At 43.5% G+C, this 21,314-nt stretch overlaps 6 protein-coding genes across 10 annotated transcripts in view; 4 read left to right on the forward strand and 2 right to left on the reverse strand.

Moving 5' to 3' along the window:
• The first annotated feature begins 540 nt into the window (after positions 1–540).
• LOC119550394 (SAGA-associated factor 29) lies at positions 541–1,763 on the forward strand. The gene is made up of 4 exons (XM_037859044.1): positions 541–579; positions 648–876; positions 929–1,086; positions 1,292–1,763. Exons 1-4 carry the CDS (start codon positions 541–543, stop codon positions 1,733–1,735), a joined length of 870 nt encoding a protein of 289 aa, XP_037714972.1. The 3' UTR covers positions 1,736–1,763.
• A 1,099-nt stretch (positions 1,764–2,862) lies between these two features.
• LOC119549988 (ceramide-1-phosphate transfer protein) lies at positions 2,863–4,039 on the forward strand. The gene is made up of 3 exons (XM_037858394.1): positions 2,863–3,075; positions 3,138–3,355; positions 3,426–4,039. Exons 1-3 carry the CDS (start codon positions 2,918–2,920, stop codon positions 3,719–3,721), a joined length of 672 nt encoding a protein of 223 aa, XP_037714322.1. The 5' UTR covers positions 2,863–2,917; the 3' UTR covers positions 3,722–4,039.
• A 142-nt stretch (positions 4,040–4,181) lies between these two features.
• On the forward strand, positions 4,182–9,769 carry LOC119549986 (probable multidrug resistance-associated protein lethal(2)03659). Its single transcript, XM_037858389.1, has 6 exons — positions 4,182–4,727; positions 5,231–5,461; positions 5,914–8,143; positions 8,198–8,348; positions 8,408–9,356; positions 9,412–9,769. The coding sequence occupies exons 1-6, from the start codon at positions 4,645–4,647 to the stop codon at positions 9,701–9,703; spliced, it is 3,936 nt and encodes a 1,311-aa protein (XP_037714317.1). The 5' UTR covers positions 4,182–4,644; the 3' UTR covers positions 9,704–9,769.
• A 2-nt stretch (positions 9,770–9,771) lies between these two features.
• LOC119549987 (glucose-6-phosphate exchanger SLC37A2) lies at positions 9,772–13,539 on the reverse strand. 3 transcript variants are annotated; one of them, XM_037858390.1, is made up of 8 exons: positions 13,435–13,539; positions 12,586–12,810; positions 11,959–12,110; positions 11,328–11,896; positions 11,180–11,215; positions 10,849–11,059; positions 10,626–10,774; positions 9,772–10,564 (listed from the first exon to the last, which is right to left on the reverse strand). In XM_037858390.1, exons 2-8 carry the CDS (start codon positions 12,717–12,719, stop codon positions 10,193–10,195), a joined length of 1,623 nt encoding a protein of 540 aa, XP_037714318.1. In that variant the 5' UTR covers positions 12,720–12,810; positions 13,435–13,539; the 3' UTR covers positions 9,772–10,192. The 3 variants fall into 3 exon arrangements, with proteins under 3 accessions (XP_037714318.1, XP_037714319.1, XP_037714320.1); XM_037858391.1 differs by lacking the exon at positions 13,435–13,539 and adding an exon at positions 13,193–13,399; XM_037858392.1 differs by lacking the exons at positions 11,180–11,215; positions 13,435–13,539 and having other exon boundaries at positions 10,193–10,564; positions 12,586–12,806.
• A 949-nt stretch (positions 13,540–14,488) lies between these two features.
• Positions 14,489–15,154, forward strand: LOC119550076. Its single transcript, XM_037858545.1, has 2 exons — positions 14,489–14,625; positions 14,694–15,154. The coding sequence occupies exons 1-2, from the start codon at positions 14,611–14,613 to the stop codon at positions 15,018–15,020; spliced, it is 342 nt and encodes a 113-aa protein (XP_037714473.1). The 5' UTR covers positions 14,489–14,610; the 3' UTR covers positions 15,021–15,154.
• Positions 15,155–15,173: 19 nt separating this feature from the next.
• The window catches only part of LOC119550073 (GTP-binding protein RAD), a 31,143-nt gene continuing 25,002 nt past the window's right edge, over positions 15,174–21,314 (reverse strand). Inside the window, exons 4-9 of one of the 3 annotated variants that reach the window (XM_037858541.1) lie at positions 20,345–20,665; positions 20,192–20,280; positions 17,738–17,918; positions 17,469–17,602; positions 17,208–17,312; positions 15,174–16,359 (exon numbers count right to left, since the gene is read on the reverse strand). In XM_037858541.1, coding sequence (XP_037714469.1) covers positions 16,213–16,359; positions 17,208–17,312; positions 17,469–17,602; positions 17,738–17,918; positions 20,192–20,280; positions 20,345–20,665 — 977 coding nt within the window. In that variant the 3' untranslated portion in view covers positions 15,174–16,212. The remainder of the gene's footprint in view (positions 16,360–17,207; positions 17,313–17,468; positions 17,603–17,737; positions 17,919–20,191; positions 20,281–20,344; positions 20,666–21,314) is intronic. The other 2 variants (XM_037858539.1, XM_037858540.1) reach the window with 2 other exon arrangements.

The following is a 21,314-nucleotide window of genomic DNA, read 5'->3' on the forward strand; positions in this document are numbered from 1 at the left end:
CCATCACTACTGTAGAAATCGAACACAAAATTTAAAACTTTTGAGTATTTGGTATGAACTGTTGAAAAAGATTAAGCGTTTTGATGAAATGACGGTTTTGATACCTGCTCGTAGTAGTTTGCAGAGGATTAGCTGGCTTTCAACGTAGCCATTAAAATTATTTTACTTACCAAGCTCATAGCAACACATAAATAAATATCAGCAATATATACTAACATAGGTGCTATCTATACAGTGTTTATTTTATAAATAAAGAAGTTTATCCGAGGCCAACTTGTCCGCTATTACATTCAAATTTAGATGCGGCCGAGTTTCGAATTTTAACATTAGTAAAAGTATTCTCTTGTACTCTGTTAAAATAATACATTCTGCTTAAAATTTATACTAGATGTAAGAATATACTAAATCTAAAGTATGCGATAGTTTTGCCTTATAGCACAAACAGTAAAACTAACGCGTATTCGGCTGTTTGTTTTTATTGCAAAAATAAACAAATAGCTAAAGATTTTATTTATTGAACTATTATTAAAAAGAAGCAAAATGCCACTGACTGCGGAGAGTGCAGCCCAACAGATTCAGGTAAAAAGCCATACAATATTGATGCTCTTATTCATTATTTTAAAGATTTTCATACCGTGTTTCTGCAGGACCGGCTGAAGGATATTCAACAACATATTCACATTGTGGATGAGGAGCGTCGTCGGGCGGAGAACTCCATTTCCAGCCTGGTGCGATCGCTCCATGCCACCAACCAAAAGGTGAAACCCCTGCTCAAGGCCAGCTTGATGGAGGCTGCCCAGGAGGAGGCCACAATTCGCGCCGCCCTGGCCAAAATCCACGAGATTCGCAGCATTCGCAACGAGAGGCGGATCCAAGGTGAGTGGGCAATGGGTTTTACAGGCCAGATTAATCCTTACTAACTCCACAGCTCGAAATGCTGGAAACAAGGAGGCCATTCGACGAGGAGCCCTCATGAAAATGGTCCAATTGTCCGCTCAAACGCTGCCCTTGTTCGTTGGAAAACTGGGAGAACGGGCACCGGCTCTATGTGGAGCCATTCCAGCCGAGGGAAACTATGTGGCCAAGGTGGGTTGAATAATATTCAGAACTATACATATGTCTTCCAAATTATCTCATCGGTGAAAGGTTATTAACGGCACTAATATTAAAAATTTCGAGAATGGTTTACTAACCCCATTTATAAATTATCTGTAGTGTTTGAGAGTCTCAAGTTTAGATGTAATCTAACAATTTAAATGTCGGTCTATAATAGCATTCAATCATTTTTTAGGTTGGCGACAATGTGGCAGCTTTAGCCAAGGGAATTGATGAGGAGGAGAACTGGATCCTGGCGGAAGTAGTGCAGTTCTTGCATCGCCAGAACAAATACGACGTGATCGACATCGATGAGGAGCAGAAGGATCGTCACGTGCTGAGCAAGCGGAAGGTTATCCCTCTGCCTTTGATGCGTGCTAATCCAGAGACTGATGGTCACGCCCTCTTCCCCAAGGACACGGTGGTAATGGCGCTATATCCACAGACCACCTGCTTCTACAAGGCCATTGTACACCGCCTGCCGCAGACCGCCACTGAGGACTACGAGGTGCTCTTCGAGGATTCGTCGTACATGAATGGCTATGCCGAACCCTTGCCGGTGGCCCAGCGCTATGTGATTGCTTATCGTCCAACGAAAAAGGGCGCCGGCAGTGGCAGCGGAAATCTCTCATCAGCTTAATTCCTTAAATAAATAAGAATAAAACAAGGAAGAACGCTATAGTCGAGTACCTCGACTATCAGATACCCGTTACTCAGCTAAAGGGACCAAAGGTAAATGGAGACATGCAAGCAGCAAAGCGAGATTTAAATGCGCCACCTACCGGCGGAAGACAGATTTAAGCATTGTGGGCGTTAGGGTAGGCGTGGCAAATTTTTTGGATCAATCGATAGGTATTGACGAGACCAATACATTTCAGTTAAAATTTTTTATCTAGCATAAAAATTTTGAGCGCCACAGGCTTGGGCGGTTTGTGGGCGGTAGAGTGGGCGTGGCATATTCGCATAACAAACCTGCGCTGCGTACAAAGCTACGGAATCTAAATCTGAAATCCCAATACTCTATCTTTGATAGTTTCCGAGATATCCGCGTTCATATTTACGATTTTTTGAAGTTTGTGGGCGTCCAAGTGGGCGTGGCAAACTTTTTTTTAGGTCAATCGATAGGTATTGCTAAGAACAATTCATTTCAGTTTAAATTTTTACTCTAGCATCAAAACTGTAGAAGCCACAGTTTTGGGCGGTTTGTGGGCGTTAGAGTGGGCGTGGCACTCTACTGAAACAAACTTGCGCTGCGTAAGAAGCTCAGGAATCTGCTCGCCAAATCTCAATAGCCTAGCTCTCATAGTTTCCAAGATCTCAGCGTTCATCCGGACAGACAGACGGACAGACGGACATGGCTAGATCGACTCGGCTAGTGATCCTGATCAAGAATATATATACTTTATGGGGTCGGAAACGCTTCCTTCTGCCTGTTACATACTTTCCGACGAATCTAGTATACCCTTTTACTCTACGAGTAATGGGTATAATTAAAGTAGCCACTAAAGGATTTTCTATCTGTTAGATGTGGCGGTAATTTCAATATAATAGTGTTCATCCTTGTAATCGGAGCGAAACATCTGAGCGAAGCTTAGAAAAAAGATATATCCTGCTTAGAATCCTTGAAAGGGGAACTATAGATCTTCCAGACCAGTTTAAAACGTAACTCTATCGAGGTTCCCAACCATGGGTTGTGTTTGCGCTAAGAGGAAAGTGGTATTTATAGTATATTTTCCGGGCATGGTCACGTTGATTCCCCAAATTAAAAAAAAAAAGTTTAAAGTAAGTTCGTAGCAAAACAAAGAAGGGACAGCTGAAAATTATGAGTGAAACGGGGCTAGCGACGCAGAATAATATAACCGTGGAAAATGGGGACTGCTTCGACATCCTGAAGGTGTCCACTCTCTTCGAGAGCAGCCTCCTGGAGGAGAATGACGTACAAATGGACGCCTACTTGGCAGCCTACGAGGAGATAATGAAGTTAGATAGAAGAGCCATCCCAATTTTGGGTCGAACTTTACATAATTTTTGTTGCTCCCAAGGTTCTTCCAGCTGATGGGCAGTGTGTTCAGTTTTGTCAGCAGCGATGTGCGCACCAAAATAGATATACTATACACCCTGAGGTCCAAGGACACGGAGGAGGTGGAGCACTTCAGTACCTTCAGTACCATGTTGGAGTACGAAAAGGAGGCCCAGTTGCTCAATCAGAAGGGCTACGTGTCTGGGAGTCGCACCCTGCTACGACTTCATCGCGGCCTGGGTGAGTGTTTCGTTTAGGAAAAGCTAAAGCACTGCAACAGTGGCTAATTGATTGCGTCTGCCTTATCTAGACTTTGTCTACGAGTTTCTTAACCGGATTCAGGCGTTACCAGACGACCAGAAGACCGTGGACGTGTGCAAGGCAGCCTATGACGACACTCTGGGCAAACATCACTCATTCCTCATCCGGAAAGGAGCCCGTCTGGCCATGTATGCCATGCCCACGCGAGGCGATCTCCTGAAAAGAGTCTGCTTTGATGTCAAGGTGGCCAAGGAGAACCTGCCGACCATGCTGGAGCACATGCGATCCATCTACGACCGCACGGAGCAGCTTTACACGCTCCACGATCTACACAGCTTGCCTTAGAACCTACCACGTACATGGGCTACTCAAAAGATCTGATAAAATGATATAAATCTAATAGTGAATGACGATTCCCTAACTTATACATTTAAAACATGATATTATATTTCAATTATATAGTTAAGGATAAATATCACCCTATCAGATCTTGTGACTACCCCAAACTAGTTTATGTAGCTAAAATTGTCTGTGTTGAATGTGTAACTGCAAGTATTTGTTTTTAGAAGCCTGTAAGTTTTAATTTTGCATTTGAAATTGCCTGTAATCGCTCACTTATCGCCTTGTCCACAGGCTGTGCAATGTTTCCCAAATCCCCCGTAATATAAAACCATAAAAGCTTTAGTCATGAATGAAAAACTTGCCTTATCAGGGTGTATTGAACTTGGCCAACTGGGACAAACATAGTTTTTCGTGTTTGTGCCGAAAGTAATAGCATAATAAGCGGACTTGATTAGATAAGTCGTTGGGGAATGCTACCTCATAAAAGGCCAACTTCGGATACCAACACCTTGGCCTATCTGACTGTTATTATGGTCTAAGACAAAGGCCGCTATAACTCCCGTATATCCCCAGATTCCGGTCAAGATATATGGCCCCACTTGGGTTTAACAATCTAATTTTGGGGCGCAAATTGCAGTAATGGCCGCCATTTGAATTGCAGGTTAATTGCGCTATCGATTACGTCTTAGTCACTATCAGTGCGTATCACTATCAAAAACCGGAGAACAGACAAGAGGCGTATTAAGTTGACCACTTTATCGCCGGACGGGTTGACGCGTTGTGCCAAGTGCAAAAGCGTAGAAGATGGAGGCTCTCCGGGCAAACAATCAACCGACGTCAGGGAAGCGTTGAAATCGTTAAAAGCCCGTTTACCCGTCCGTTTTGGCTCACTTTGAATCCGACAAGCGCCGCGAACATATGGAGCAATGGATGCTTCTAAACAAACGAATTTAAAACGCGAGCCTAATCCGTTTATCAAGGCCAATATAATCTCCAAGTGGCTGTTCCTGTGAGTCGACATTTCTTTTTTTTACGGGTTAAAAGTGAAAATACCTTTAGAAACCGGATCACGATAGACGAATCCATGGCCATGGTCAATCAATGACTAGTTTACTACACGCGATAAGGTCCTAGTGATAATTAGTGCTCGGTAGTGTTCATAAACCATATCGGGATCTATAAATGCGAAATATTCAGATATTATAAGTGCTCAGAAGTCAGCACCGGAATTTCCAATTTAATGGGTTCTATAAAGTTAAAGGATTGGCTTTAACCAAATAAATATTTTAAAGGATCGCCTAGACTGTGCTTACACATTGTGAAAATTCAATATCCTTAAATTCAAGTTTTATTAAATCTTTCTTTTTTTTCGTAATTTCGTAATTTTGACTGACCATTGACTGTTGGGAAGTCACGTAGTAATGCCCGGGATCAGTGCCTGTCTTTTCTTGTCACCCACCTTGGAGATACATTGATAAGATATTGTATTACTTATCATTTTACCTCCTACAGATGGATGCATAGTGTTTTCCGCAAGGGTAGACGGGAGGAGTTGGATGCCAGTAAATTGTACGAACACCTGTCCAGTTTCGACAGTGAGTCCCTGACCAGGAATCTGCAGCCCCACTGGGAAGTGGAGTCTAAGAAAAAGAATCCCAGTCTTATGCGACTGATCTTTCGCGTTTACGGCTGGCAATTTGTTCCCGTTTGTGTTCTATATTCTTTGCTGGAAATGTCCATTCAGTAAGTAAAATAACATGTTATTTTTAAACTCTCTACTCAAAACTGTTGAGTCATTCAACTTACTTACTTGTCATTCAACTTACTAAATGCAATTCAAGAACTTGCAGTGATTCTTATCTTATTTTTTTTTTAATAATAAAAAAACATTTCATTCAACCTTAATTATAATATACACACTTTAAACTTCCGATAATAGTATAGTAATAGTACTATATCTTAGAAATATTAAAATAAATTACTTTTTGTGGTTTTCATAATGTTGAATGGCTCTAAATTTAGCTGCTTTTTTTCTCATTCAATTTGAGATCTAATTATGGAAGTTATAGTGATTTTATCTTATTGTTTTTGAAACATTAAGAACACGCTTTAGTGGTTTTGCAAATGATTAATCATGTCGTTTTATAAAAATTGCTCTAAATTTAGCTGATTTTCTTATTTCGGTTTCATTACAGCTCCTTCCAGCCTTTGTTGCTCGGAGGATTGATCTCGTACTTCGCTAATGGCCAGACGACTGTGACGAAGGAGAGTGCCTATTTGTATGCCATGGGCATTGTCCTGTGTTCCCTGGTCACCTCCTTGGTGTTCCATCCCTTCATGTTCCACGTCTTTGCGGTGGGAACGAGGGTTAGATTGGCCTGTGCTGGCCTGGTTTACCGGAAATGCCTCCGCGCCTCAGCAAGCAGTGGCGAAGGTCTCGGAGGTCTTGCCATTTCAGTGATGTCCATCGATCTGTCCCAATTCGATTTGACTTTCTACTTCTTTCACGATCTGTGGAAGGGACCTGTGGAGGCCTGCATCTTTGGCTACCTCATGTACCGCCAGGTGGGCTGGACATCCCTGATTGGGATAGCCTTCATTGTGATTTTGATACCCTTCCAGGCCTGGGCGGCCAAAGCTGCTGCACATTTCGGATCCCAATCCGCCAAGCATCGGGATGAGCGTGTGAAACTAATGAACGAAATTATCAGTGCCATCCAGGTGATCAAGATGTATGCGTGGGAGAAGTCCTTTGGACGTCTGATTGCGTCAGTGAGACAGTCAGAGGTGAAGGCCATTCGGGGATCCATGAGCATCTACGCAGCCCTGCAGTGCACCAACATGATCTCAAAGATATCGCTTTTCCTCAGCCTGGTGGCCTATGTTTATGTGGGTGATCTTGTGACGGCCAAGAAGGTCTTCATCCTTTCTTCGTACTACGGCTTGCTGAACGATTCCCTGCTGCACTATTGGCCCATGGCTATTACCACTTGGGCTCAGACTCTGGTCAGTGCACGTCGTGTGGTGGAGTTCCTGCTGCAAGTGGAGAAACCTGGAGAAGAGTCCTGCTGCCGAGACAATCCAGGATTGGAATTGGATGCGGAGAAACCGAAACCGTCGCAAAGTGGCCGCCTGCATTGCGTAAAAAGTGAGGCAAAGTGCCTGAGTTTCCAGAAAGTTAGCGCCAGTTGGGACAAGCCGAGCATAAAGCATCCCAGGAAGCCCCATATTAAGAGCCTGTCCTTCCACATCAACGCTAATCAGTTTGTTGGCATTGTGGGTAACGTGGGCTCTGGAAAGAGCACCCTTCTCCATGCCATTCTGGGTGAGATTGAGCTGATGCAGGGACGCGTGGATATCCATGGCCGGATCAGCTACGCCGCCCAGCAGCCCTGGGTTTTTCAGGGCAGCATCAGGGAGAATATACTGTTTGTGGAGCAGTACGAGGAGAAGCGATACCGAGCTGTGGTTCATGCCTGCCAGTTGGACAGGGATCTGGAACTGCTGCCTCGAGGTGATGCCACTGTGGTGGGCGAGCGAGGAATCAGCCTGAGTGGCGGCCAAAAGGCCAGGATTGCTCTAGCCAGAGCTGTGTACCGACAAGCGGATATCTACCTATTTGATGATCCTCTAGCCGCCGTTGATGCCCAAGTGGGCAAACTGCTGATGGACAAGTGTTTCCATCGTCTACTGGAGGGAAAAATGCGCATTCTAGTCACCCATCATGTCCAGCTGCTCAAGACTGTGGATCACCTTCTGCTTCTGGAAGGAGGTAAACTCACCCAGCAGGGTAGCTATGAGGAACTGAAAGATGTGATCACACATCATGCCGCTCTGGATCTGGAGGCCATCGAGGCGGACAAACAGCAAGTGAAACGGGTGCTCAGCCAGGTGGACAGGACCTCGAAGCAGCTCAGCAAGGGAGAGGAAGATGATCCAACCGCAAGCCAGGAGGAGGATGATCATGCTGAGCAGCAACTACAGGGAGCTGTGAGCTATGATACCTACAAGGCCTACTTTCGTGCTCTGGGAGCTCCATTCCTGGTCTGTTTGGTCCTCTCCATGTTTGTGTTTGCCCGAGGATGCCAGGCGGTTATGGACATCTTCATCTCCCGCTGGGCAACTTGGGAGGAGGATCGCGGCTATAATTCGCAGGACGACGAAAGCACAAGGACTAAGATGGTCACCTGGTACTCGGTGCTCCTCTTGCTCACTTTAGCTCTATACCTGCTACGAACCTTTGGCTTCTTCTTTATGTGCCTGCGGATTTCCTTGACGTTGCACGATCAGCTTTACCATGGCATAATCCGCGCCTGGATGTACTTCTTCAATGCCAATCCTTCGGGAAGAGTGCTCAACAGGTTTTCCAGTGACATTCAAAATGTGGATGTGGCCCTGCCGCAGGCCATGATGGATTGTCTTCAGGTATGCAGATGTGACTTATCCACTAGTTTTTAGCTAAAGGGTTTTGTTTCTTAGTTCCTTGTGGATGTGGTTGCTGTGCTGGTGATCGTGGCTATTGCCAACTACTGGCTCCTCATTCCAGCGGCTATTATGGTGCTGCTCCTGTATCTGATTCGTGCTCTTTACATTGGCGCCAGTCGAAGTCTGAAAAGGATTGAGAGTTTGAGTAGGTGTAAATCCATATTAGTAATCTACCTACTTATAATTATATCTATTGATAAACAGCCCGAAGTCCAATCTATTCGCACACAAACCAAACCTTCCATGGTCACTCCACTATTAGGTCAATGGACGCCATGCCACAGCTGGAGCAGACTTTCCATGGCCACCAAAACACGAACTCCTCGGCCCTTTTCCTCTATGTGAGCGCCAATCGAGCGTTTTCCTTCTGGACGGATCTGATTTGCGTGGTCTATATCCTAGCAGTGACTTTCAGCTTCCTGGTTATCAATCAGAGCTTTTACAGTGGCGACGTGGGTTTGGCCATCACGCAGTCCATGACTTTGGTGATCATGTGCCAGTGGGGAATGCGCCAGACTGCCGAAATGGAGAACAACATGACCAGTGTGGAGCGAGTTCTGGAGTACGCCCAGATGCCATCGGAGCCACCGCTGGAAAGTGCAAAGAGTGTGAATCTTGCCGCTGAATGGCCGCAGGCTGGACACCTCCAGTTCCGGGATCTCCACATGCGTTATGCTCCAGGAGATGAGGATATCCTGAGGGGTCTTAACTTTGAGACCCAGCCCATGGAGAAAATTGGCATTGTAGGTCGCACGGGAGCTGGAAAATCCTCCATTATTCAAGCCCTATTTCGATTGGGTCTTAATGAGGGAACCATCGAGATCGATGGGCTGGATATTGGTCATTTGGGTCTCCACGATCTACGCAGTCGAATCTCAATCATTCCTCAGGATCCAGTGCTGTTTTCTGGCACTCTGCGCTTCAATCTAGATCCATTTGATGAGAAGAGCGATGAATCGTTGTGGAGTGCCTTGGAGGATGTGAAACTAAAGAAACATGTCGCTTCTTTAGAAGGAGGTCTCTCCTGTCACATGCAGGATGGTGGCTCCAACTTCAGCATGGGTCAAAGGCAACTGGTGTGCTTGGCAAGAGCTATTCTGCGACAAAATCGAGTCCTGGTTATGGATGAAGCCACTGCCAATGTGGATACAGAGTAAGTATTACAAGAAACCTAACAAAATGTTTCTAATTACCTCTTGATCCGCTAGAACTGATATCCTGATCCAGGAGACCATCCAGACCAAGTTCGCCGAGTGCACAGTTCTAACAATCGCGCACAGATTGCATACTGTGATGGATAATGACAGTGTTCTGGTAATGGATGCTGGGCAGATAGTGGAATTCGGAGCACCTCACAAGCTTCTGCAGCGTAAGGACGGAGCTCTTCTAAAGCTGGTCAATCAAAATGATGCTGCTACCGTTAAGTTTCTCAAAAAGATCGCATCAGAGAGCTACATGCGCCGCAACAAAAGAAACTCCTTTACAATAGCAGAGGAGTGAGCAGGAATCGCCTCCGGATACAGGACCAATCTCAAGCCGCGGCTTTCAGAAATCGTACTGCCTCGAAGAACAGTCAAATTCGGTTTTATTGGTACGAAAAGTGTACGATAAAGTGTATTTACATAGCAGTAGAATTACGCTAGTACTAATGATAGTTCGGCACTTAAAACGAGGAGACTCTGACACACGCGCGCACACACAAGATTACAAAATAGATGTATATGTATATGTATGTAGCTAATATATCAAAACTGTAAACTTGATGGATAGCCTAGGATGATGGTAAAAGATCCATTAAAAATAACATTAGGTATTGACATGTATGGGGTAAAACTAGGATCAGAAACACTCTGATATGCTCTCGAATGGAAACAAAACGTTCTTTATGTATGCTATACAAATGCCAGGCTATGTACATAGAACGCTAGGAAACAAAAATAAATACGGTCAAACCACATCCGACTCGGCGGTCATGGCCGCTTCTTCCTGCTATTCAATCCGTATCCGATGCGATGCACGTCGCAGCGCGGTGAACTCCTTGAAGACCAGTCGAGCCAGCAGCACCATGGCTATGATGTCGGCAGCGATGAGCATGTGGAAGACATACTGCCATCCGGCGGTAGAGATTAGTCCTGCGAGCAGCGGACCAACTGCCGCTCCGATCGACCCAGTTCCATCGATAATGGCCGTCACGGTGGCCAGTGCATTGGCATTGCCCTCCAGCGAGCTGTGCTGGCCCAGCTCCGCACTAACAGACGTGGTAATCAGGGCATAGGGTCCATTCACAAAGATGCCGACCACAATCAGAAGCACTATGCTGATCGTCATTGACAATGCACCATATTGTTGATACAACAGCAGCTAAAGTTCAGATAATAGTGTTAGCAACAATAGATTGGTGTTCTTTATTTGGGGGACTTACAATGGGCGAGGCAATGAACAACATGCCTGTGCAAACTGTGGCTGACATCCCACTCACATCCGAAAGATAGCCCGCAGCTATAGCTCCCAAGATACCGCCCACATCGAAAAGAGTGGACAAATCAGCGGACAATGTAGGACCCAAAGTGCCTGCAGAAAAATTATTATGTTATAGATCCAGGTTAACTTTATGCTGGCGGTTCTAGGATTTTCTGGATACTTACTAGATTTCTGAATGTAGAGAGGCAGCCAGTACATGAAGGTGTAGCTGACCAGCTTGGTGAAGAACAAACACAGGGAAAACTCTACCACTCCGGGAATGAATAAAGCATCAACCAGGCTTATGGGGCGTCCATGTCTCCTGGGATGAGCCTCTGCTTGAGAACGAGGAAGAATTGGAGTGCGTTCGGTGGGCGCCGGTCTATAGTTGATTTCCTGCAAAAAGTGAGTTAAGTCAGTAATCTACTTTAAATTTAAAGCCAAGCAAAGCGCGAGATTTACACAAGCAATCTGGCCAACACTACTAGACAAGCAAATATACAATCATGCACTTACGCTTTTCGAAGAGTCGTACCCCAAATTGACCACAAACTACCGCCGAGCGAAAAACGTTTTTGAAATCAAAATCGCAACATAATGGGGAGACCGAGTGTAATATAATTCGCATGCGGAACACCAATCAAAAAGTGAAACTGATACTTACGGCATCGTTGTGGCGCACCTGCTCCTCGTCATCTTGTTCCTCATCCGAATCGTTGGCCACGCGTCGCTCCTGGTGACCGGAATCTGGGTAACAGCCCACTATCTCCGGCTGGTCGACCAGGAAAAGGAAGAGCAAAAAGCCAATGGCTGCAATTATGATGCCGGGCACCACAAACGACAGAGCCCAATCGGTTTCCACGTAATGCGCCGCTATCAGCGTGCCCAGAATATTTCCTATGGACGTATGGCTGTTCCAGATGCCAAAGATCAAGCCACGCTTGGACTTTCCAAACCAACGACCCACGAGCGCCACGACGCCTGGCCATCCGGTCGTCTGGAAGATGCCAGCGAATATTTGCACAATAACAAAGTACCACAGACTATGGATATTGGAGGTGCGGGCAATGCCGAACATGTAGGTGAACACTCCGGTGAGGATCATGCCCATGGAAAGGAAGTACCGCAGGGAAACGCGCTCCGCCACAAAACCAGAGGCAAACATGGCAATGGCGTAGGAGAACAGGAAGGCCGAGTCCAACATGCCGAATAATGTGGTGGCATCGGGAACATCTGTGAATTGGGTACATGATTATAGATTATAAAGATTATAAGAAGACTTTTGGAAAACTCACCAAAGGGTGCATATCCACATTCCTGACCCGATGCGGCCAGCGCCGTGGAGCAGTTTCCTTGGAGCACCGATTTAACTACGGATATGGGCTTCCGGCACATGTGGTAGCAGGCGTAGGCCAGGAAAGTTAGCACAAACACGGACATCTTGTATCTGATAAGAAATTATTAATATTTTGAATAGAACAAAACTAGTTTTTGATTAGGGCTAGGCAAGTAAAGTTGGTATTATTTTATAACACCTGATTTATTAATGGATCATTATATAATAGATAAATTCATGGATGTTTGCTAGAAAGAACATAATTATAAAAGTAGGATTGCACGGGAGACTATAAACTTATAGTGACCCAGTTCCATAAAAAAAAACCAAGGTATATTTGTTGGTAAGGAAATGTGACACACAAAGGAAATACTTTGGAGATTCTTTGTGCTTTTGTTTTACGTATTAATTTTGAATGATTCAGTACATTAATAATTTTTGCGGTAATGATCCAAAACATTTCTAAATGTAAGTTAAATGTAACTTATCTTAAAATTTTAACGTGTGTTAAGAGGGACAGTGAATAGCAAATATCTTAAAATGTTTTTAGGGCTATCAGCTTCTTGGGAAGGTATCGTATACTCACAGCAGATCTCTGCGAGCGTGGAACCGGGTGCAGCATTGGCGGGACAGCCGCTGGACCGCCCGGATGCCGAAGGGCACGTCGTTGTAGTTGTTGCTCATCTTTCGCGTTCTGGCCAATCCCAGTGGAGCTCTCATCGACCGGCGCGGGCGGTGGGCGAGGTGCAAGTGCTGCTCGTCCAGGTGGCTGGGTTCCCGTTTCCGTTCCGGTTGCGAAAAAGCCAGCTACCTGCAAGAACAATGATCAACAGGTAGGTGGTGAGTGATTTGCCTCCGAGGTGACTCAGTACGAGATACATTTGCTGTATGTGTGTTATGTAGAGGGGGTGGGAGTACAGGTAGGTTAGAGGAGTAGGGTGGGTCGCGGTTTCTGCTGAGGCCGTGGAATCGAGTGCGGATACAGTATCCGACCTTATCGCCATATGTTTCTGTTGTTCTCTTGTTTACTTCGCAGTTTAATTCATTCCGCTCAAACAATGACGCTCCGTATCGCAGTTTCCGCTGGTTTTTCTATTCTGCTGTGTTGGCGAAAAAGTTGCCACTTTGATAGCGCTCTTCGGTTTGTGATAAGGAATAGCAAGTACTTTATCTTAAAGACCGCCGACAGTTACCTTGCTTATGACGATATCACATATGACCCTTGTTTGTGATACCTCCAACACAGTTTATTTACTTCTTTATCACTTATCCTAATCAATTTATTGTGTGTTCCAGCGTCGACTTGTGGCGTATATTATAACTCTTTTGTTTGTTGTCGCCCCAAAAAAAAAACGGATAATCTTGCAGAAGCTAACAGATTGTTTGGGATTCAACAGTGCGACATTGATAAACAGCCCTCGACATTTTTTATTACCGTTAAACACACACTAAACAGCTGCAGTAAACATTACTCCGTCGGAGAATAACAAAATAGACGACCTGAGGTTCCGGAACCAGAGAAATATCGAAGACCAAGCCGTACTCCTCATAGAAACTATCGATGTGCACCAATATACCAAAAATACTCCGTAAAAGGTCATACCAAAAAATCGATGTCAAGATAGTGAGTACACCATGCTGACATAGCGGAGACACACTCCTCGCATTGCAATTCAATTTTTGATCAAATCTACGTTAATTTTTAATGAAAAAATAAATCATGAAGTCCTTTTGAAAATATGTTGTTCAACTGTTCATCGAAGGAATGGTTTGACAAGATAAAATAAAATATAGGTGGTATATTTTTTAGAACGAAGTTTCTTCAAGCCAAGTTTATTTTGAATTCTTACGAACATCAATGCAAATTTTAACCGTCTTAAGATGGACGAGATGTTAAAAAAAAACGTGCTTTTCATTTTTTGTAACACCTAATTTTCTATATATATTCATTTTTGTAAAACCAAACAAGGTTTCTGAATTTAAAATAAAACCAACAAATGTTTATATTTATTAATATCATATAATAGCACGTGTATTACGGTTCAGGTCAAATTTTGAAGAAACCCCTCGTAACTGTTTTGTAAGTCCAGAAAACGTATTACCTTTACATGATCGATACGCCATTTATTAAGGTAACCAACACTTGACTCTAAATTTATATACCTTTGCAATTAGAGGTTGACACCTGATCCCGGAATTGCATTTCCTTAGATCACCGGGCTATTATTTCTTTAGACACGCGACCGAATAAACAAATAAGAATTAGTCATTATATAGTTACAGTTTGTTGACAACAGAGAATACCAGGCGGGAAAAACACTAAGACCCTTGTGCACATGACCTGGATTTTCAATCAGACTCGACTGAGAGAGGAAAATGCTCTGGTTTTCAGCACTAGTACGCTAATTTCCTCCGCCTGCAGTGTGAAAATCAAGGCGAGAAACAAGAACAATTGGAGGTGCTAATCACAGCGAGCAAAAACAATTTTGCCAATTGTATAAATTGCGAGGTTCAGCCAACTGAAGCCACACTTGACAACCCGCAGTTTAGCTAAAAACAACTGAATTTTGATAACAGAAACCCCCAATACTATATACTATTAAGTATTAAAATGCATTGCAACAAGGTAAGTGCAGCTAACCACTTTTTTGGGGAACTTAATTCTAAGCTAACTATTATGCATTTCAAAAATAGATAATCCTTCAACTGCTTGCCTGCTTCGCAACTCTGGAACTAGTCTTCGGTTATCCTCAGGAGCGTATTACTTCAGCGGAACAGATCCAAAGACTAAGCGACGCCAATGGTGGGGATAACCAGGCACTAAAATCCAGTGAGATCCTCGATAACCTGTACAGATATGAGAGAACTTTGAGCAGATTCAGAAGAGCTCTGGAGGAGCTAGCTTATGAGGAGGCGGCTGATGACATGGAGCTGGCCGAGATCAATGTATTCCGACCTCTTTTCCGTTACCGATCTCAGGTGGTGAGGGCAAAGAATCCCCAGCAACAGCAGTTTGGCTAACTGATTAATAGAACTTAGTAATTTAAGCTTTTCACCTCGACACATTTCCAAAAAACTGATCATATACCATTGATATTTTTATACAAACCTAGACTCTTAAGAAATAAAACAAAACTTATTTATATTGTTAAACATTTAAATATTTTATTATTTTATTGTTGTAGAGCCTATGCGCTTTGCAAATATCCACACGTGATTAAGCATATGTACACACCAATCTATATATGTAGTTCTCATTAGAGTTAGGCATATTATTGTAGTTTTTTTTCATGTTTCCACATTGAGCACATTTACATGAAGGCTTTGTGGATGACACGTGAATTCCTTGCATTGCACTATTTTTTTGGAAGGATCCCTAGTATAAACACACCGATACGCACACATACATATTTGACTAAGGAAGACACAAAGAATATTGAATTCTAATTCTACATTATAAACATATGATGGACACTCATCTAGGGTTATGCAATATTTTATTTTATATTCTGACTAGGCAGCTAGCTACCTCTCGATTTAAGACCCTGTAAGACTTCCCTAAGCTGCAGAAAATGAAAATAACTTGAAATACACACACACACTATATAAATCTTATATGAAAATCTTTCGCCTTGGCTACATATACTTTGTTTGATGGGAACATATTGCACACCTTTCTCCCTTGTAAATAGCAAAGCCGCTAGCCAGCTTATGAAAAATATTCCCCTACTTGCTCGTGGCTTAGAAAAGTTACTATAGTTGCTAGTTAAGTACATAAGTAGTGTTTTCCTCTGTTTAGTTAAGTTTAGTTATTAGTATTTTTGGTTTTGCTCCTTGCGCTTGGTTCCATTAAGTTGCTCATACACATGGTCGCTGCTTGCGTTGCATATGTCCCTATGTTTTACATTAAATTTGATTTAATTTTTGATTATCAGGCTTACGTTAGACATTACGAATAGCTGTTTGCACATACTCGTAAGTATGCAAATGGTTGTTTACAGGCGGTTTGGGGGACTTAGGGGTTGGAGGTTGGAGATTGGAGAGCTTCGAACCGTCGAAACCTGTTTACATATTAGATGAGCCCATCTGGTAGCACTTAGAGATAAAGCTTTCTGCCTGCTTCTGTCGGTTATACACACATATTCACACATCGACACACTTAGCCGCTAAGTATATAGACTTATAGATTTGTTTGATTTTTGATTTTTCGGTTTTAGAGCACCTGCAGGTTCTCGCAGTGCTTGAACTTGGAGTCCTCCTTGCCCAGGATCCAGGTGAGCATCTGGCGGGCCTTCATGCTGGCCAGCATCACGCTGCGGCTTTTGTACCAGTGGGCCGGCGAACTGGCATCCCTCGGTCCCTGAAATCCAGTTAAATATGAGATAAGTCAAATTGGCCTCTTTCACAAATATAATAAATTCTCAAATGGGAGGAGAACAGGCTGGGTTTTTTATGCTTCGGTTTATTTACATTTGGCTCTCTATTCAACTGCATTTTTATGGCCCTGCAGTACAGTTAGTCCATTTGGGGCGCCAATTGAAGTTTGCATTTTTCATGTTCTTTGTGCGAATTCTGGGGGAGTGGGCTCGGGATAATAAACAACAAACAAACAAAACACTTTTGGCAGTATCCTCAGAGTAGTTTCTGTACTTTCGGACACTTGACACATTTTCTTTGTTGGCAAAAGCTGGCAGAAATTGTTTTGGCAAAAGATCAGGGTTGGAGTGGGAACCTTATACATAATGAATAACAGTCCAACCACACATAAACAGGGAGTTACAGTCTAGATATTATTGGTTTTCACAGTACAAGTGTCTAAAAGAAGAATGAATATTTTTATTTTGGTTACTAAAGAAATGTTTAGTGAATTGAAACCACCTAAATGATGCCTTAAAGTATGCTATGAATAATTCAACGGAATTTTGTACAGTTCGAATTTTTTAATAGCATACTTTTAAGCACCCTTATAAGTAAATTCAGACTTTAAGAGGTTCCAAGACCTCAGGAAGCTCTTTCCTTCAGACACCAAAATAATTCTTACAATAACTTCTAGATATATATGGCACTTTAATGGTATCATGCTTTATTATATAGGTAACGGGTAGGGTTTCGAAAAACACAACAAACATCGATTAAAATCAGTCCGAATGTTAGGTAGTTCAACATTTGAAGTGGGTTTTTGGTCGGGTTTACATTCAGTTTACTTACCCCTTCGACGGCTTTAAGATCAGTCAGACATTTATCAGTTTCTACAGTCTCTACGTTTGAATTTTCTTTAAATTTGTTTTTATCTTTTGATTTTTTCGGATTAAGCTGCGAAAGCGATCGATTGACATTGATTACAATACACTAAAAACAGAGATAGATTGGGGGGACAACTAGCCAACCAGCTAACTGTTACGGCAACTAGAGCTATAGACCCATTGGATTTTTTGGTCGGGCTTATATCATAAGGGATATTTGACGTACCTGCAGCTGGACCTGGTCCTTCTTCAGCCGAATCTGGGTGAGCGTGCCGGCCAGGAGCTCGTCACAGTTGTGATTGATGCCCACGGAGACCTCGATAAACTTGGCTCCGAAAGTGCAGGCCAGACATTTGCCATCTACACGGACGAGCGGAAGGAGTAGAGGGATTTGGATTTGAATTTGGATGTGGACTAGCTTGGGTCACGCCACTTAATTGACGATGCAAATGAATGCAACGACTTTGGGCCAGCGGCTAATTGCAATACACTCACCCTGGGCGGAAACGGCGCGTGAGCGGGCCAAATCAATTTTGTTGGCCACCAGGATGGTGGGTCGGTGGCGCAGCAGGTCCATGTCCTGCAGCCGCGATAGTATCTGCTTGGCCCGCGTAAAGGACTCCTTGTCAATGCAGGAGTAGACCACCAGGAAGGCATCCGCCTGCTCCAGTTCGTCCTGCAAGCAAAAAAAAAAAACAAAGAAAACAAAAAGTCCAATTGAAACACGGCACTCAACAAGTTTACAACATTCTGGGCTCTGGTTTCTCGGCCTTCGTGACTGCCGAAAGTATTTAATGCCGTGTTTTATCGCAGCCCACTGGAGGTGAAATTAAAAGTTCTTAACTGCGCCCCGTCAAGTGCAGGCGTTGAGCGAAAAGTCGAGCATCCATCCCAACGTAACAAAACCTGCTTCCTTTCCTTTCTCGGCTTCCTTTTGTTGGCCCGGTACTTTTGCATTTTATGCTCGTAAAAATTAAAATTATGGCCACTTGGCATCGCAATAACGTGGCAAGCGAAGGAAAAAGTTTCCGACTTGGCCAGACTTTTAATTATGTTCATTTATCTGGCCCATACATTAACAGGTCAGCGAAACGGCTCTATCGACCAGGTTCTGAATTTTCCTTTTAAAGGTGCGAATGCGCCTATTCATTAGCATTTCAAGGCGTATCAATATAGAGCATGTTCGAAGTCACATGCTCTTGGACTTGGTTTGAAGAAATACCCATTAAAAAAATGTATTTTCTATATAATAAAAACATTTAAAAAATAAACTGGGATCAAAGCTTGTCTTTCCAATAGAGTTCCGCTTACGAAAATGGTATACATGGTCGTAAGGTTCCGAAATCGTAGTTTTCGTATATGTTTAGGCTTTCATTCACGGCTAGTGGGAACATATTTCTAAATTTGTACTAAGGTGTTATTGCATTTATTCAGACTTTCAGTGTTATGTCCATTTTTATTTCGCTGTTTAAAAATAATTTGTTGTAAATAAAATTGTAAAAATTTTCTAAAAATGCAACTGCATATTTCTAAAAATCAACAATGATTTTATTTTAATAATCAGATCTTGATTTTTGGTATTGTAAAAGGCTATTTAATTTTTTTATAGCACGGATATAGACATTGCCAATTTAAACTTTAAAATTTCAAAATCATTTACATACTTATTTATATCCCCGCCTTACAATTTTAACTTTTATAATTGATTTTAAGTGTTAATATGAAAAATGTATGTTGTAATAATACTTATTTTCAATGATGAATATACTTTTCCAACACTGGGCGAAAGGGAAAATCTGTATGGCTTTAATTTCCTACTTCACATCTGTAAATTCTTGGTGAAAGTTTTCATTTTCCCCAGAAAGGTTTTGCAGTTGCCAGACGTTTGCCTTGGGGTATTTAAGCTGTCCAATCCTTGGCAAATACACTTTGTCTGCGGTGACGTCGGCAGGTTTTACTCTAGCCCGGGGTGCTGGCTTCCGATTCCGTGCCTCATAAAGCCACGCCAGGCACATCCGCATCCGACATTTGTAAATTTGGCACTTGCCAGTGGGCTCCAAGGTGCTCTGGTGTTCTGGGATTGGCGGAGGCTTAAGGTCAAACCGTAAGCAATTTGTTATTTGCCTTTCCACGACTTTCGGGCTTTAATTCGTTTGATTCCTGTGTCGCATTCCCGAATGGATAAATTGTTGCCATTTCCTTTTGTTTGTCCTCATCCACGTCGTCATCGCCATCGCCATCGCCATCACCATCAACGGAATCGTCATCGGCGATTATAATTATCATTATCGTGTCCATTTGTATTGTTGGCCACCCTCAAAAAGGCGGCGGCAAACGGCCCGTTGGCCATTTGGCCAACGTCCAGCAATTTGGCATTTCGATTGCACAGTGGCTCATATTGTTGTATTTATATATTTGAGTTTCCCCCTGTTTTATTATTTTCCTTTTGGCCAAACGCTGCAAATCGCTTCGCTTGCAGGCGGCGCCCGTCTGGCAGGATTTTAAATGAATTCCTTAAATGATTTCAAGGCAGCCTCCGGCATTCCGTGCACTTTGCCATAATTAACCGCAGTTCGCATCGAGTTTTCTGCGAAAGTTTTCATAGTTTCTCTCTCGAAGTTCCCGAACCTTTCATCCTTCATCCTTGTTACTGTGGGTGGGTGGGTGTTTGGGTGCTAGGTTCTATACCTCTCGTATTTCTCGAACTCATTTTGCATGTGTAATTAATTCACTTTGTGCAATTTATGCTCGCCCGGTTGGCAAATCACTCGCCGTTCCCCCGGGTAAATCTCGGCCAGGACAAGCTCATTTGTCTTGCTGACAGCCAGGACCTCGGGACACAAAGCCAGTGGCTTTGTGGTTGGAGGCCAGTTAATGGTGAAATATTTAACGACAATTACAACACACAAATAGGGAACAGGCTTTGGAGTCCCCTGACAAATGGCTTACCTTGCTCTCCGGATTGCCGGTGAGGAACTTCAGCTCCGACTCGGTGCCATTCAGGATGATTGAGACGTTCTGCTCAGACTCGTCGCATTCTGGAAGTATTAAATAAGTTCTGGTTAAAATTTATGATGAATTATGATATGAAGTCACTCTAACCAGGTCCATCGTAGGCATTTATGCAGTCCGAGGTGCGGAACTGCGAAACCAGAGCCTGTTTGCCCACGCCCGCCGAGCCCAGCATTTCCACGCGATAGAACTCCACCGGCTGGTGGTTCTCCTGGGCATTGGCGTTTCCGAATCCGTTGCTGCTGCTGCCGCCGCCATTGTAGCCGCTTCCCAGGCCCAGGCTGCTGCCCCCGCCAGCCACGCCCCCCAGTCCCCCGCCCACGCCGTTTCGATTGTGCATGGGACTGGATGGGGCCAGGCTGTTGCTCCTCGAGCGCCGGCGGCGGAAGGAGTCACCTCGATTGATGATACCTGGAACGAACGAAAACAAAAAAAAACGAACCAGTAGAGTTATCAAAAAGTTAGTAAAATGTCACCCGTTTTCGTATTCCAACTGCATGTGCTGGGCTTTTGTTAGTCAGCCGGGCACACGCGGCGTATGTGCAACGTGGATCGACCCAAACGACTCGTTGCGCATACGCCACGTGGCCCGTAGTCAGTAATTACAGTTTCCTGCCGCAAGGGCAACATCAACAATAGTTAATCTGTCTTTTGTGTTTGGCATCTGTGCTGGCAGTCCCCACGTCGCTACCCCTTTCCCCTTCCCCAATTCCCCTGACCTGTCTGTCTGGTTTTTCCTGCCAGGGAAACACATTTAGAAAATCGCATATTTCTGTCGGAAATTCAAGCCAAACTTCCTGCATTTTTGCGCCAAATGAATGCCGAATATTTACAATATATTTCGTATATACAATGAATATTTATGCGAAATTTTTCAGGCATTTATTTGCTCTTTATACGATAATAAACCGATTAAAAAAGCATTGAAATTTATGTGGGACAGGCGGTAATGGTTATTTTAACCCATTGCTTTGTCCGGAAATTGGTTGGAATAACGCCAAAGAGCTCTTGAATGTTCCTGTTTTTTTTATAACCCTGTATTTTACTGTCTATCTTTAAT

This window comes from Drosophila subpulchrella, chromosome 2R (assembly GCF_014743375.2).
Source record: "Drosophila subpulchrella strain 33 F10 #4 breed RU33 chromosome 2R, RU_Dsub_v1.1 Primary Assembly, whole genome shotgun sequence".
Classification (NCBI taxonomy): Eukaryota; Metazoa; Arthropoda; class Insecta; order Diptera; family Drosophilidae; genus Drosophila; species Drosophila subpulchrella.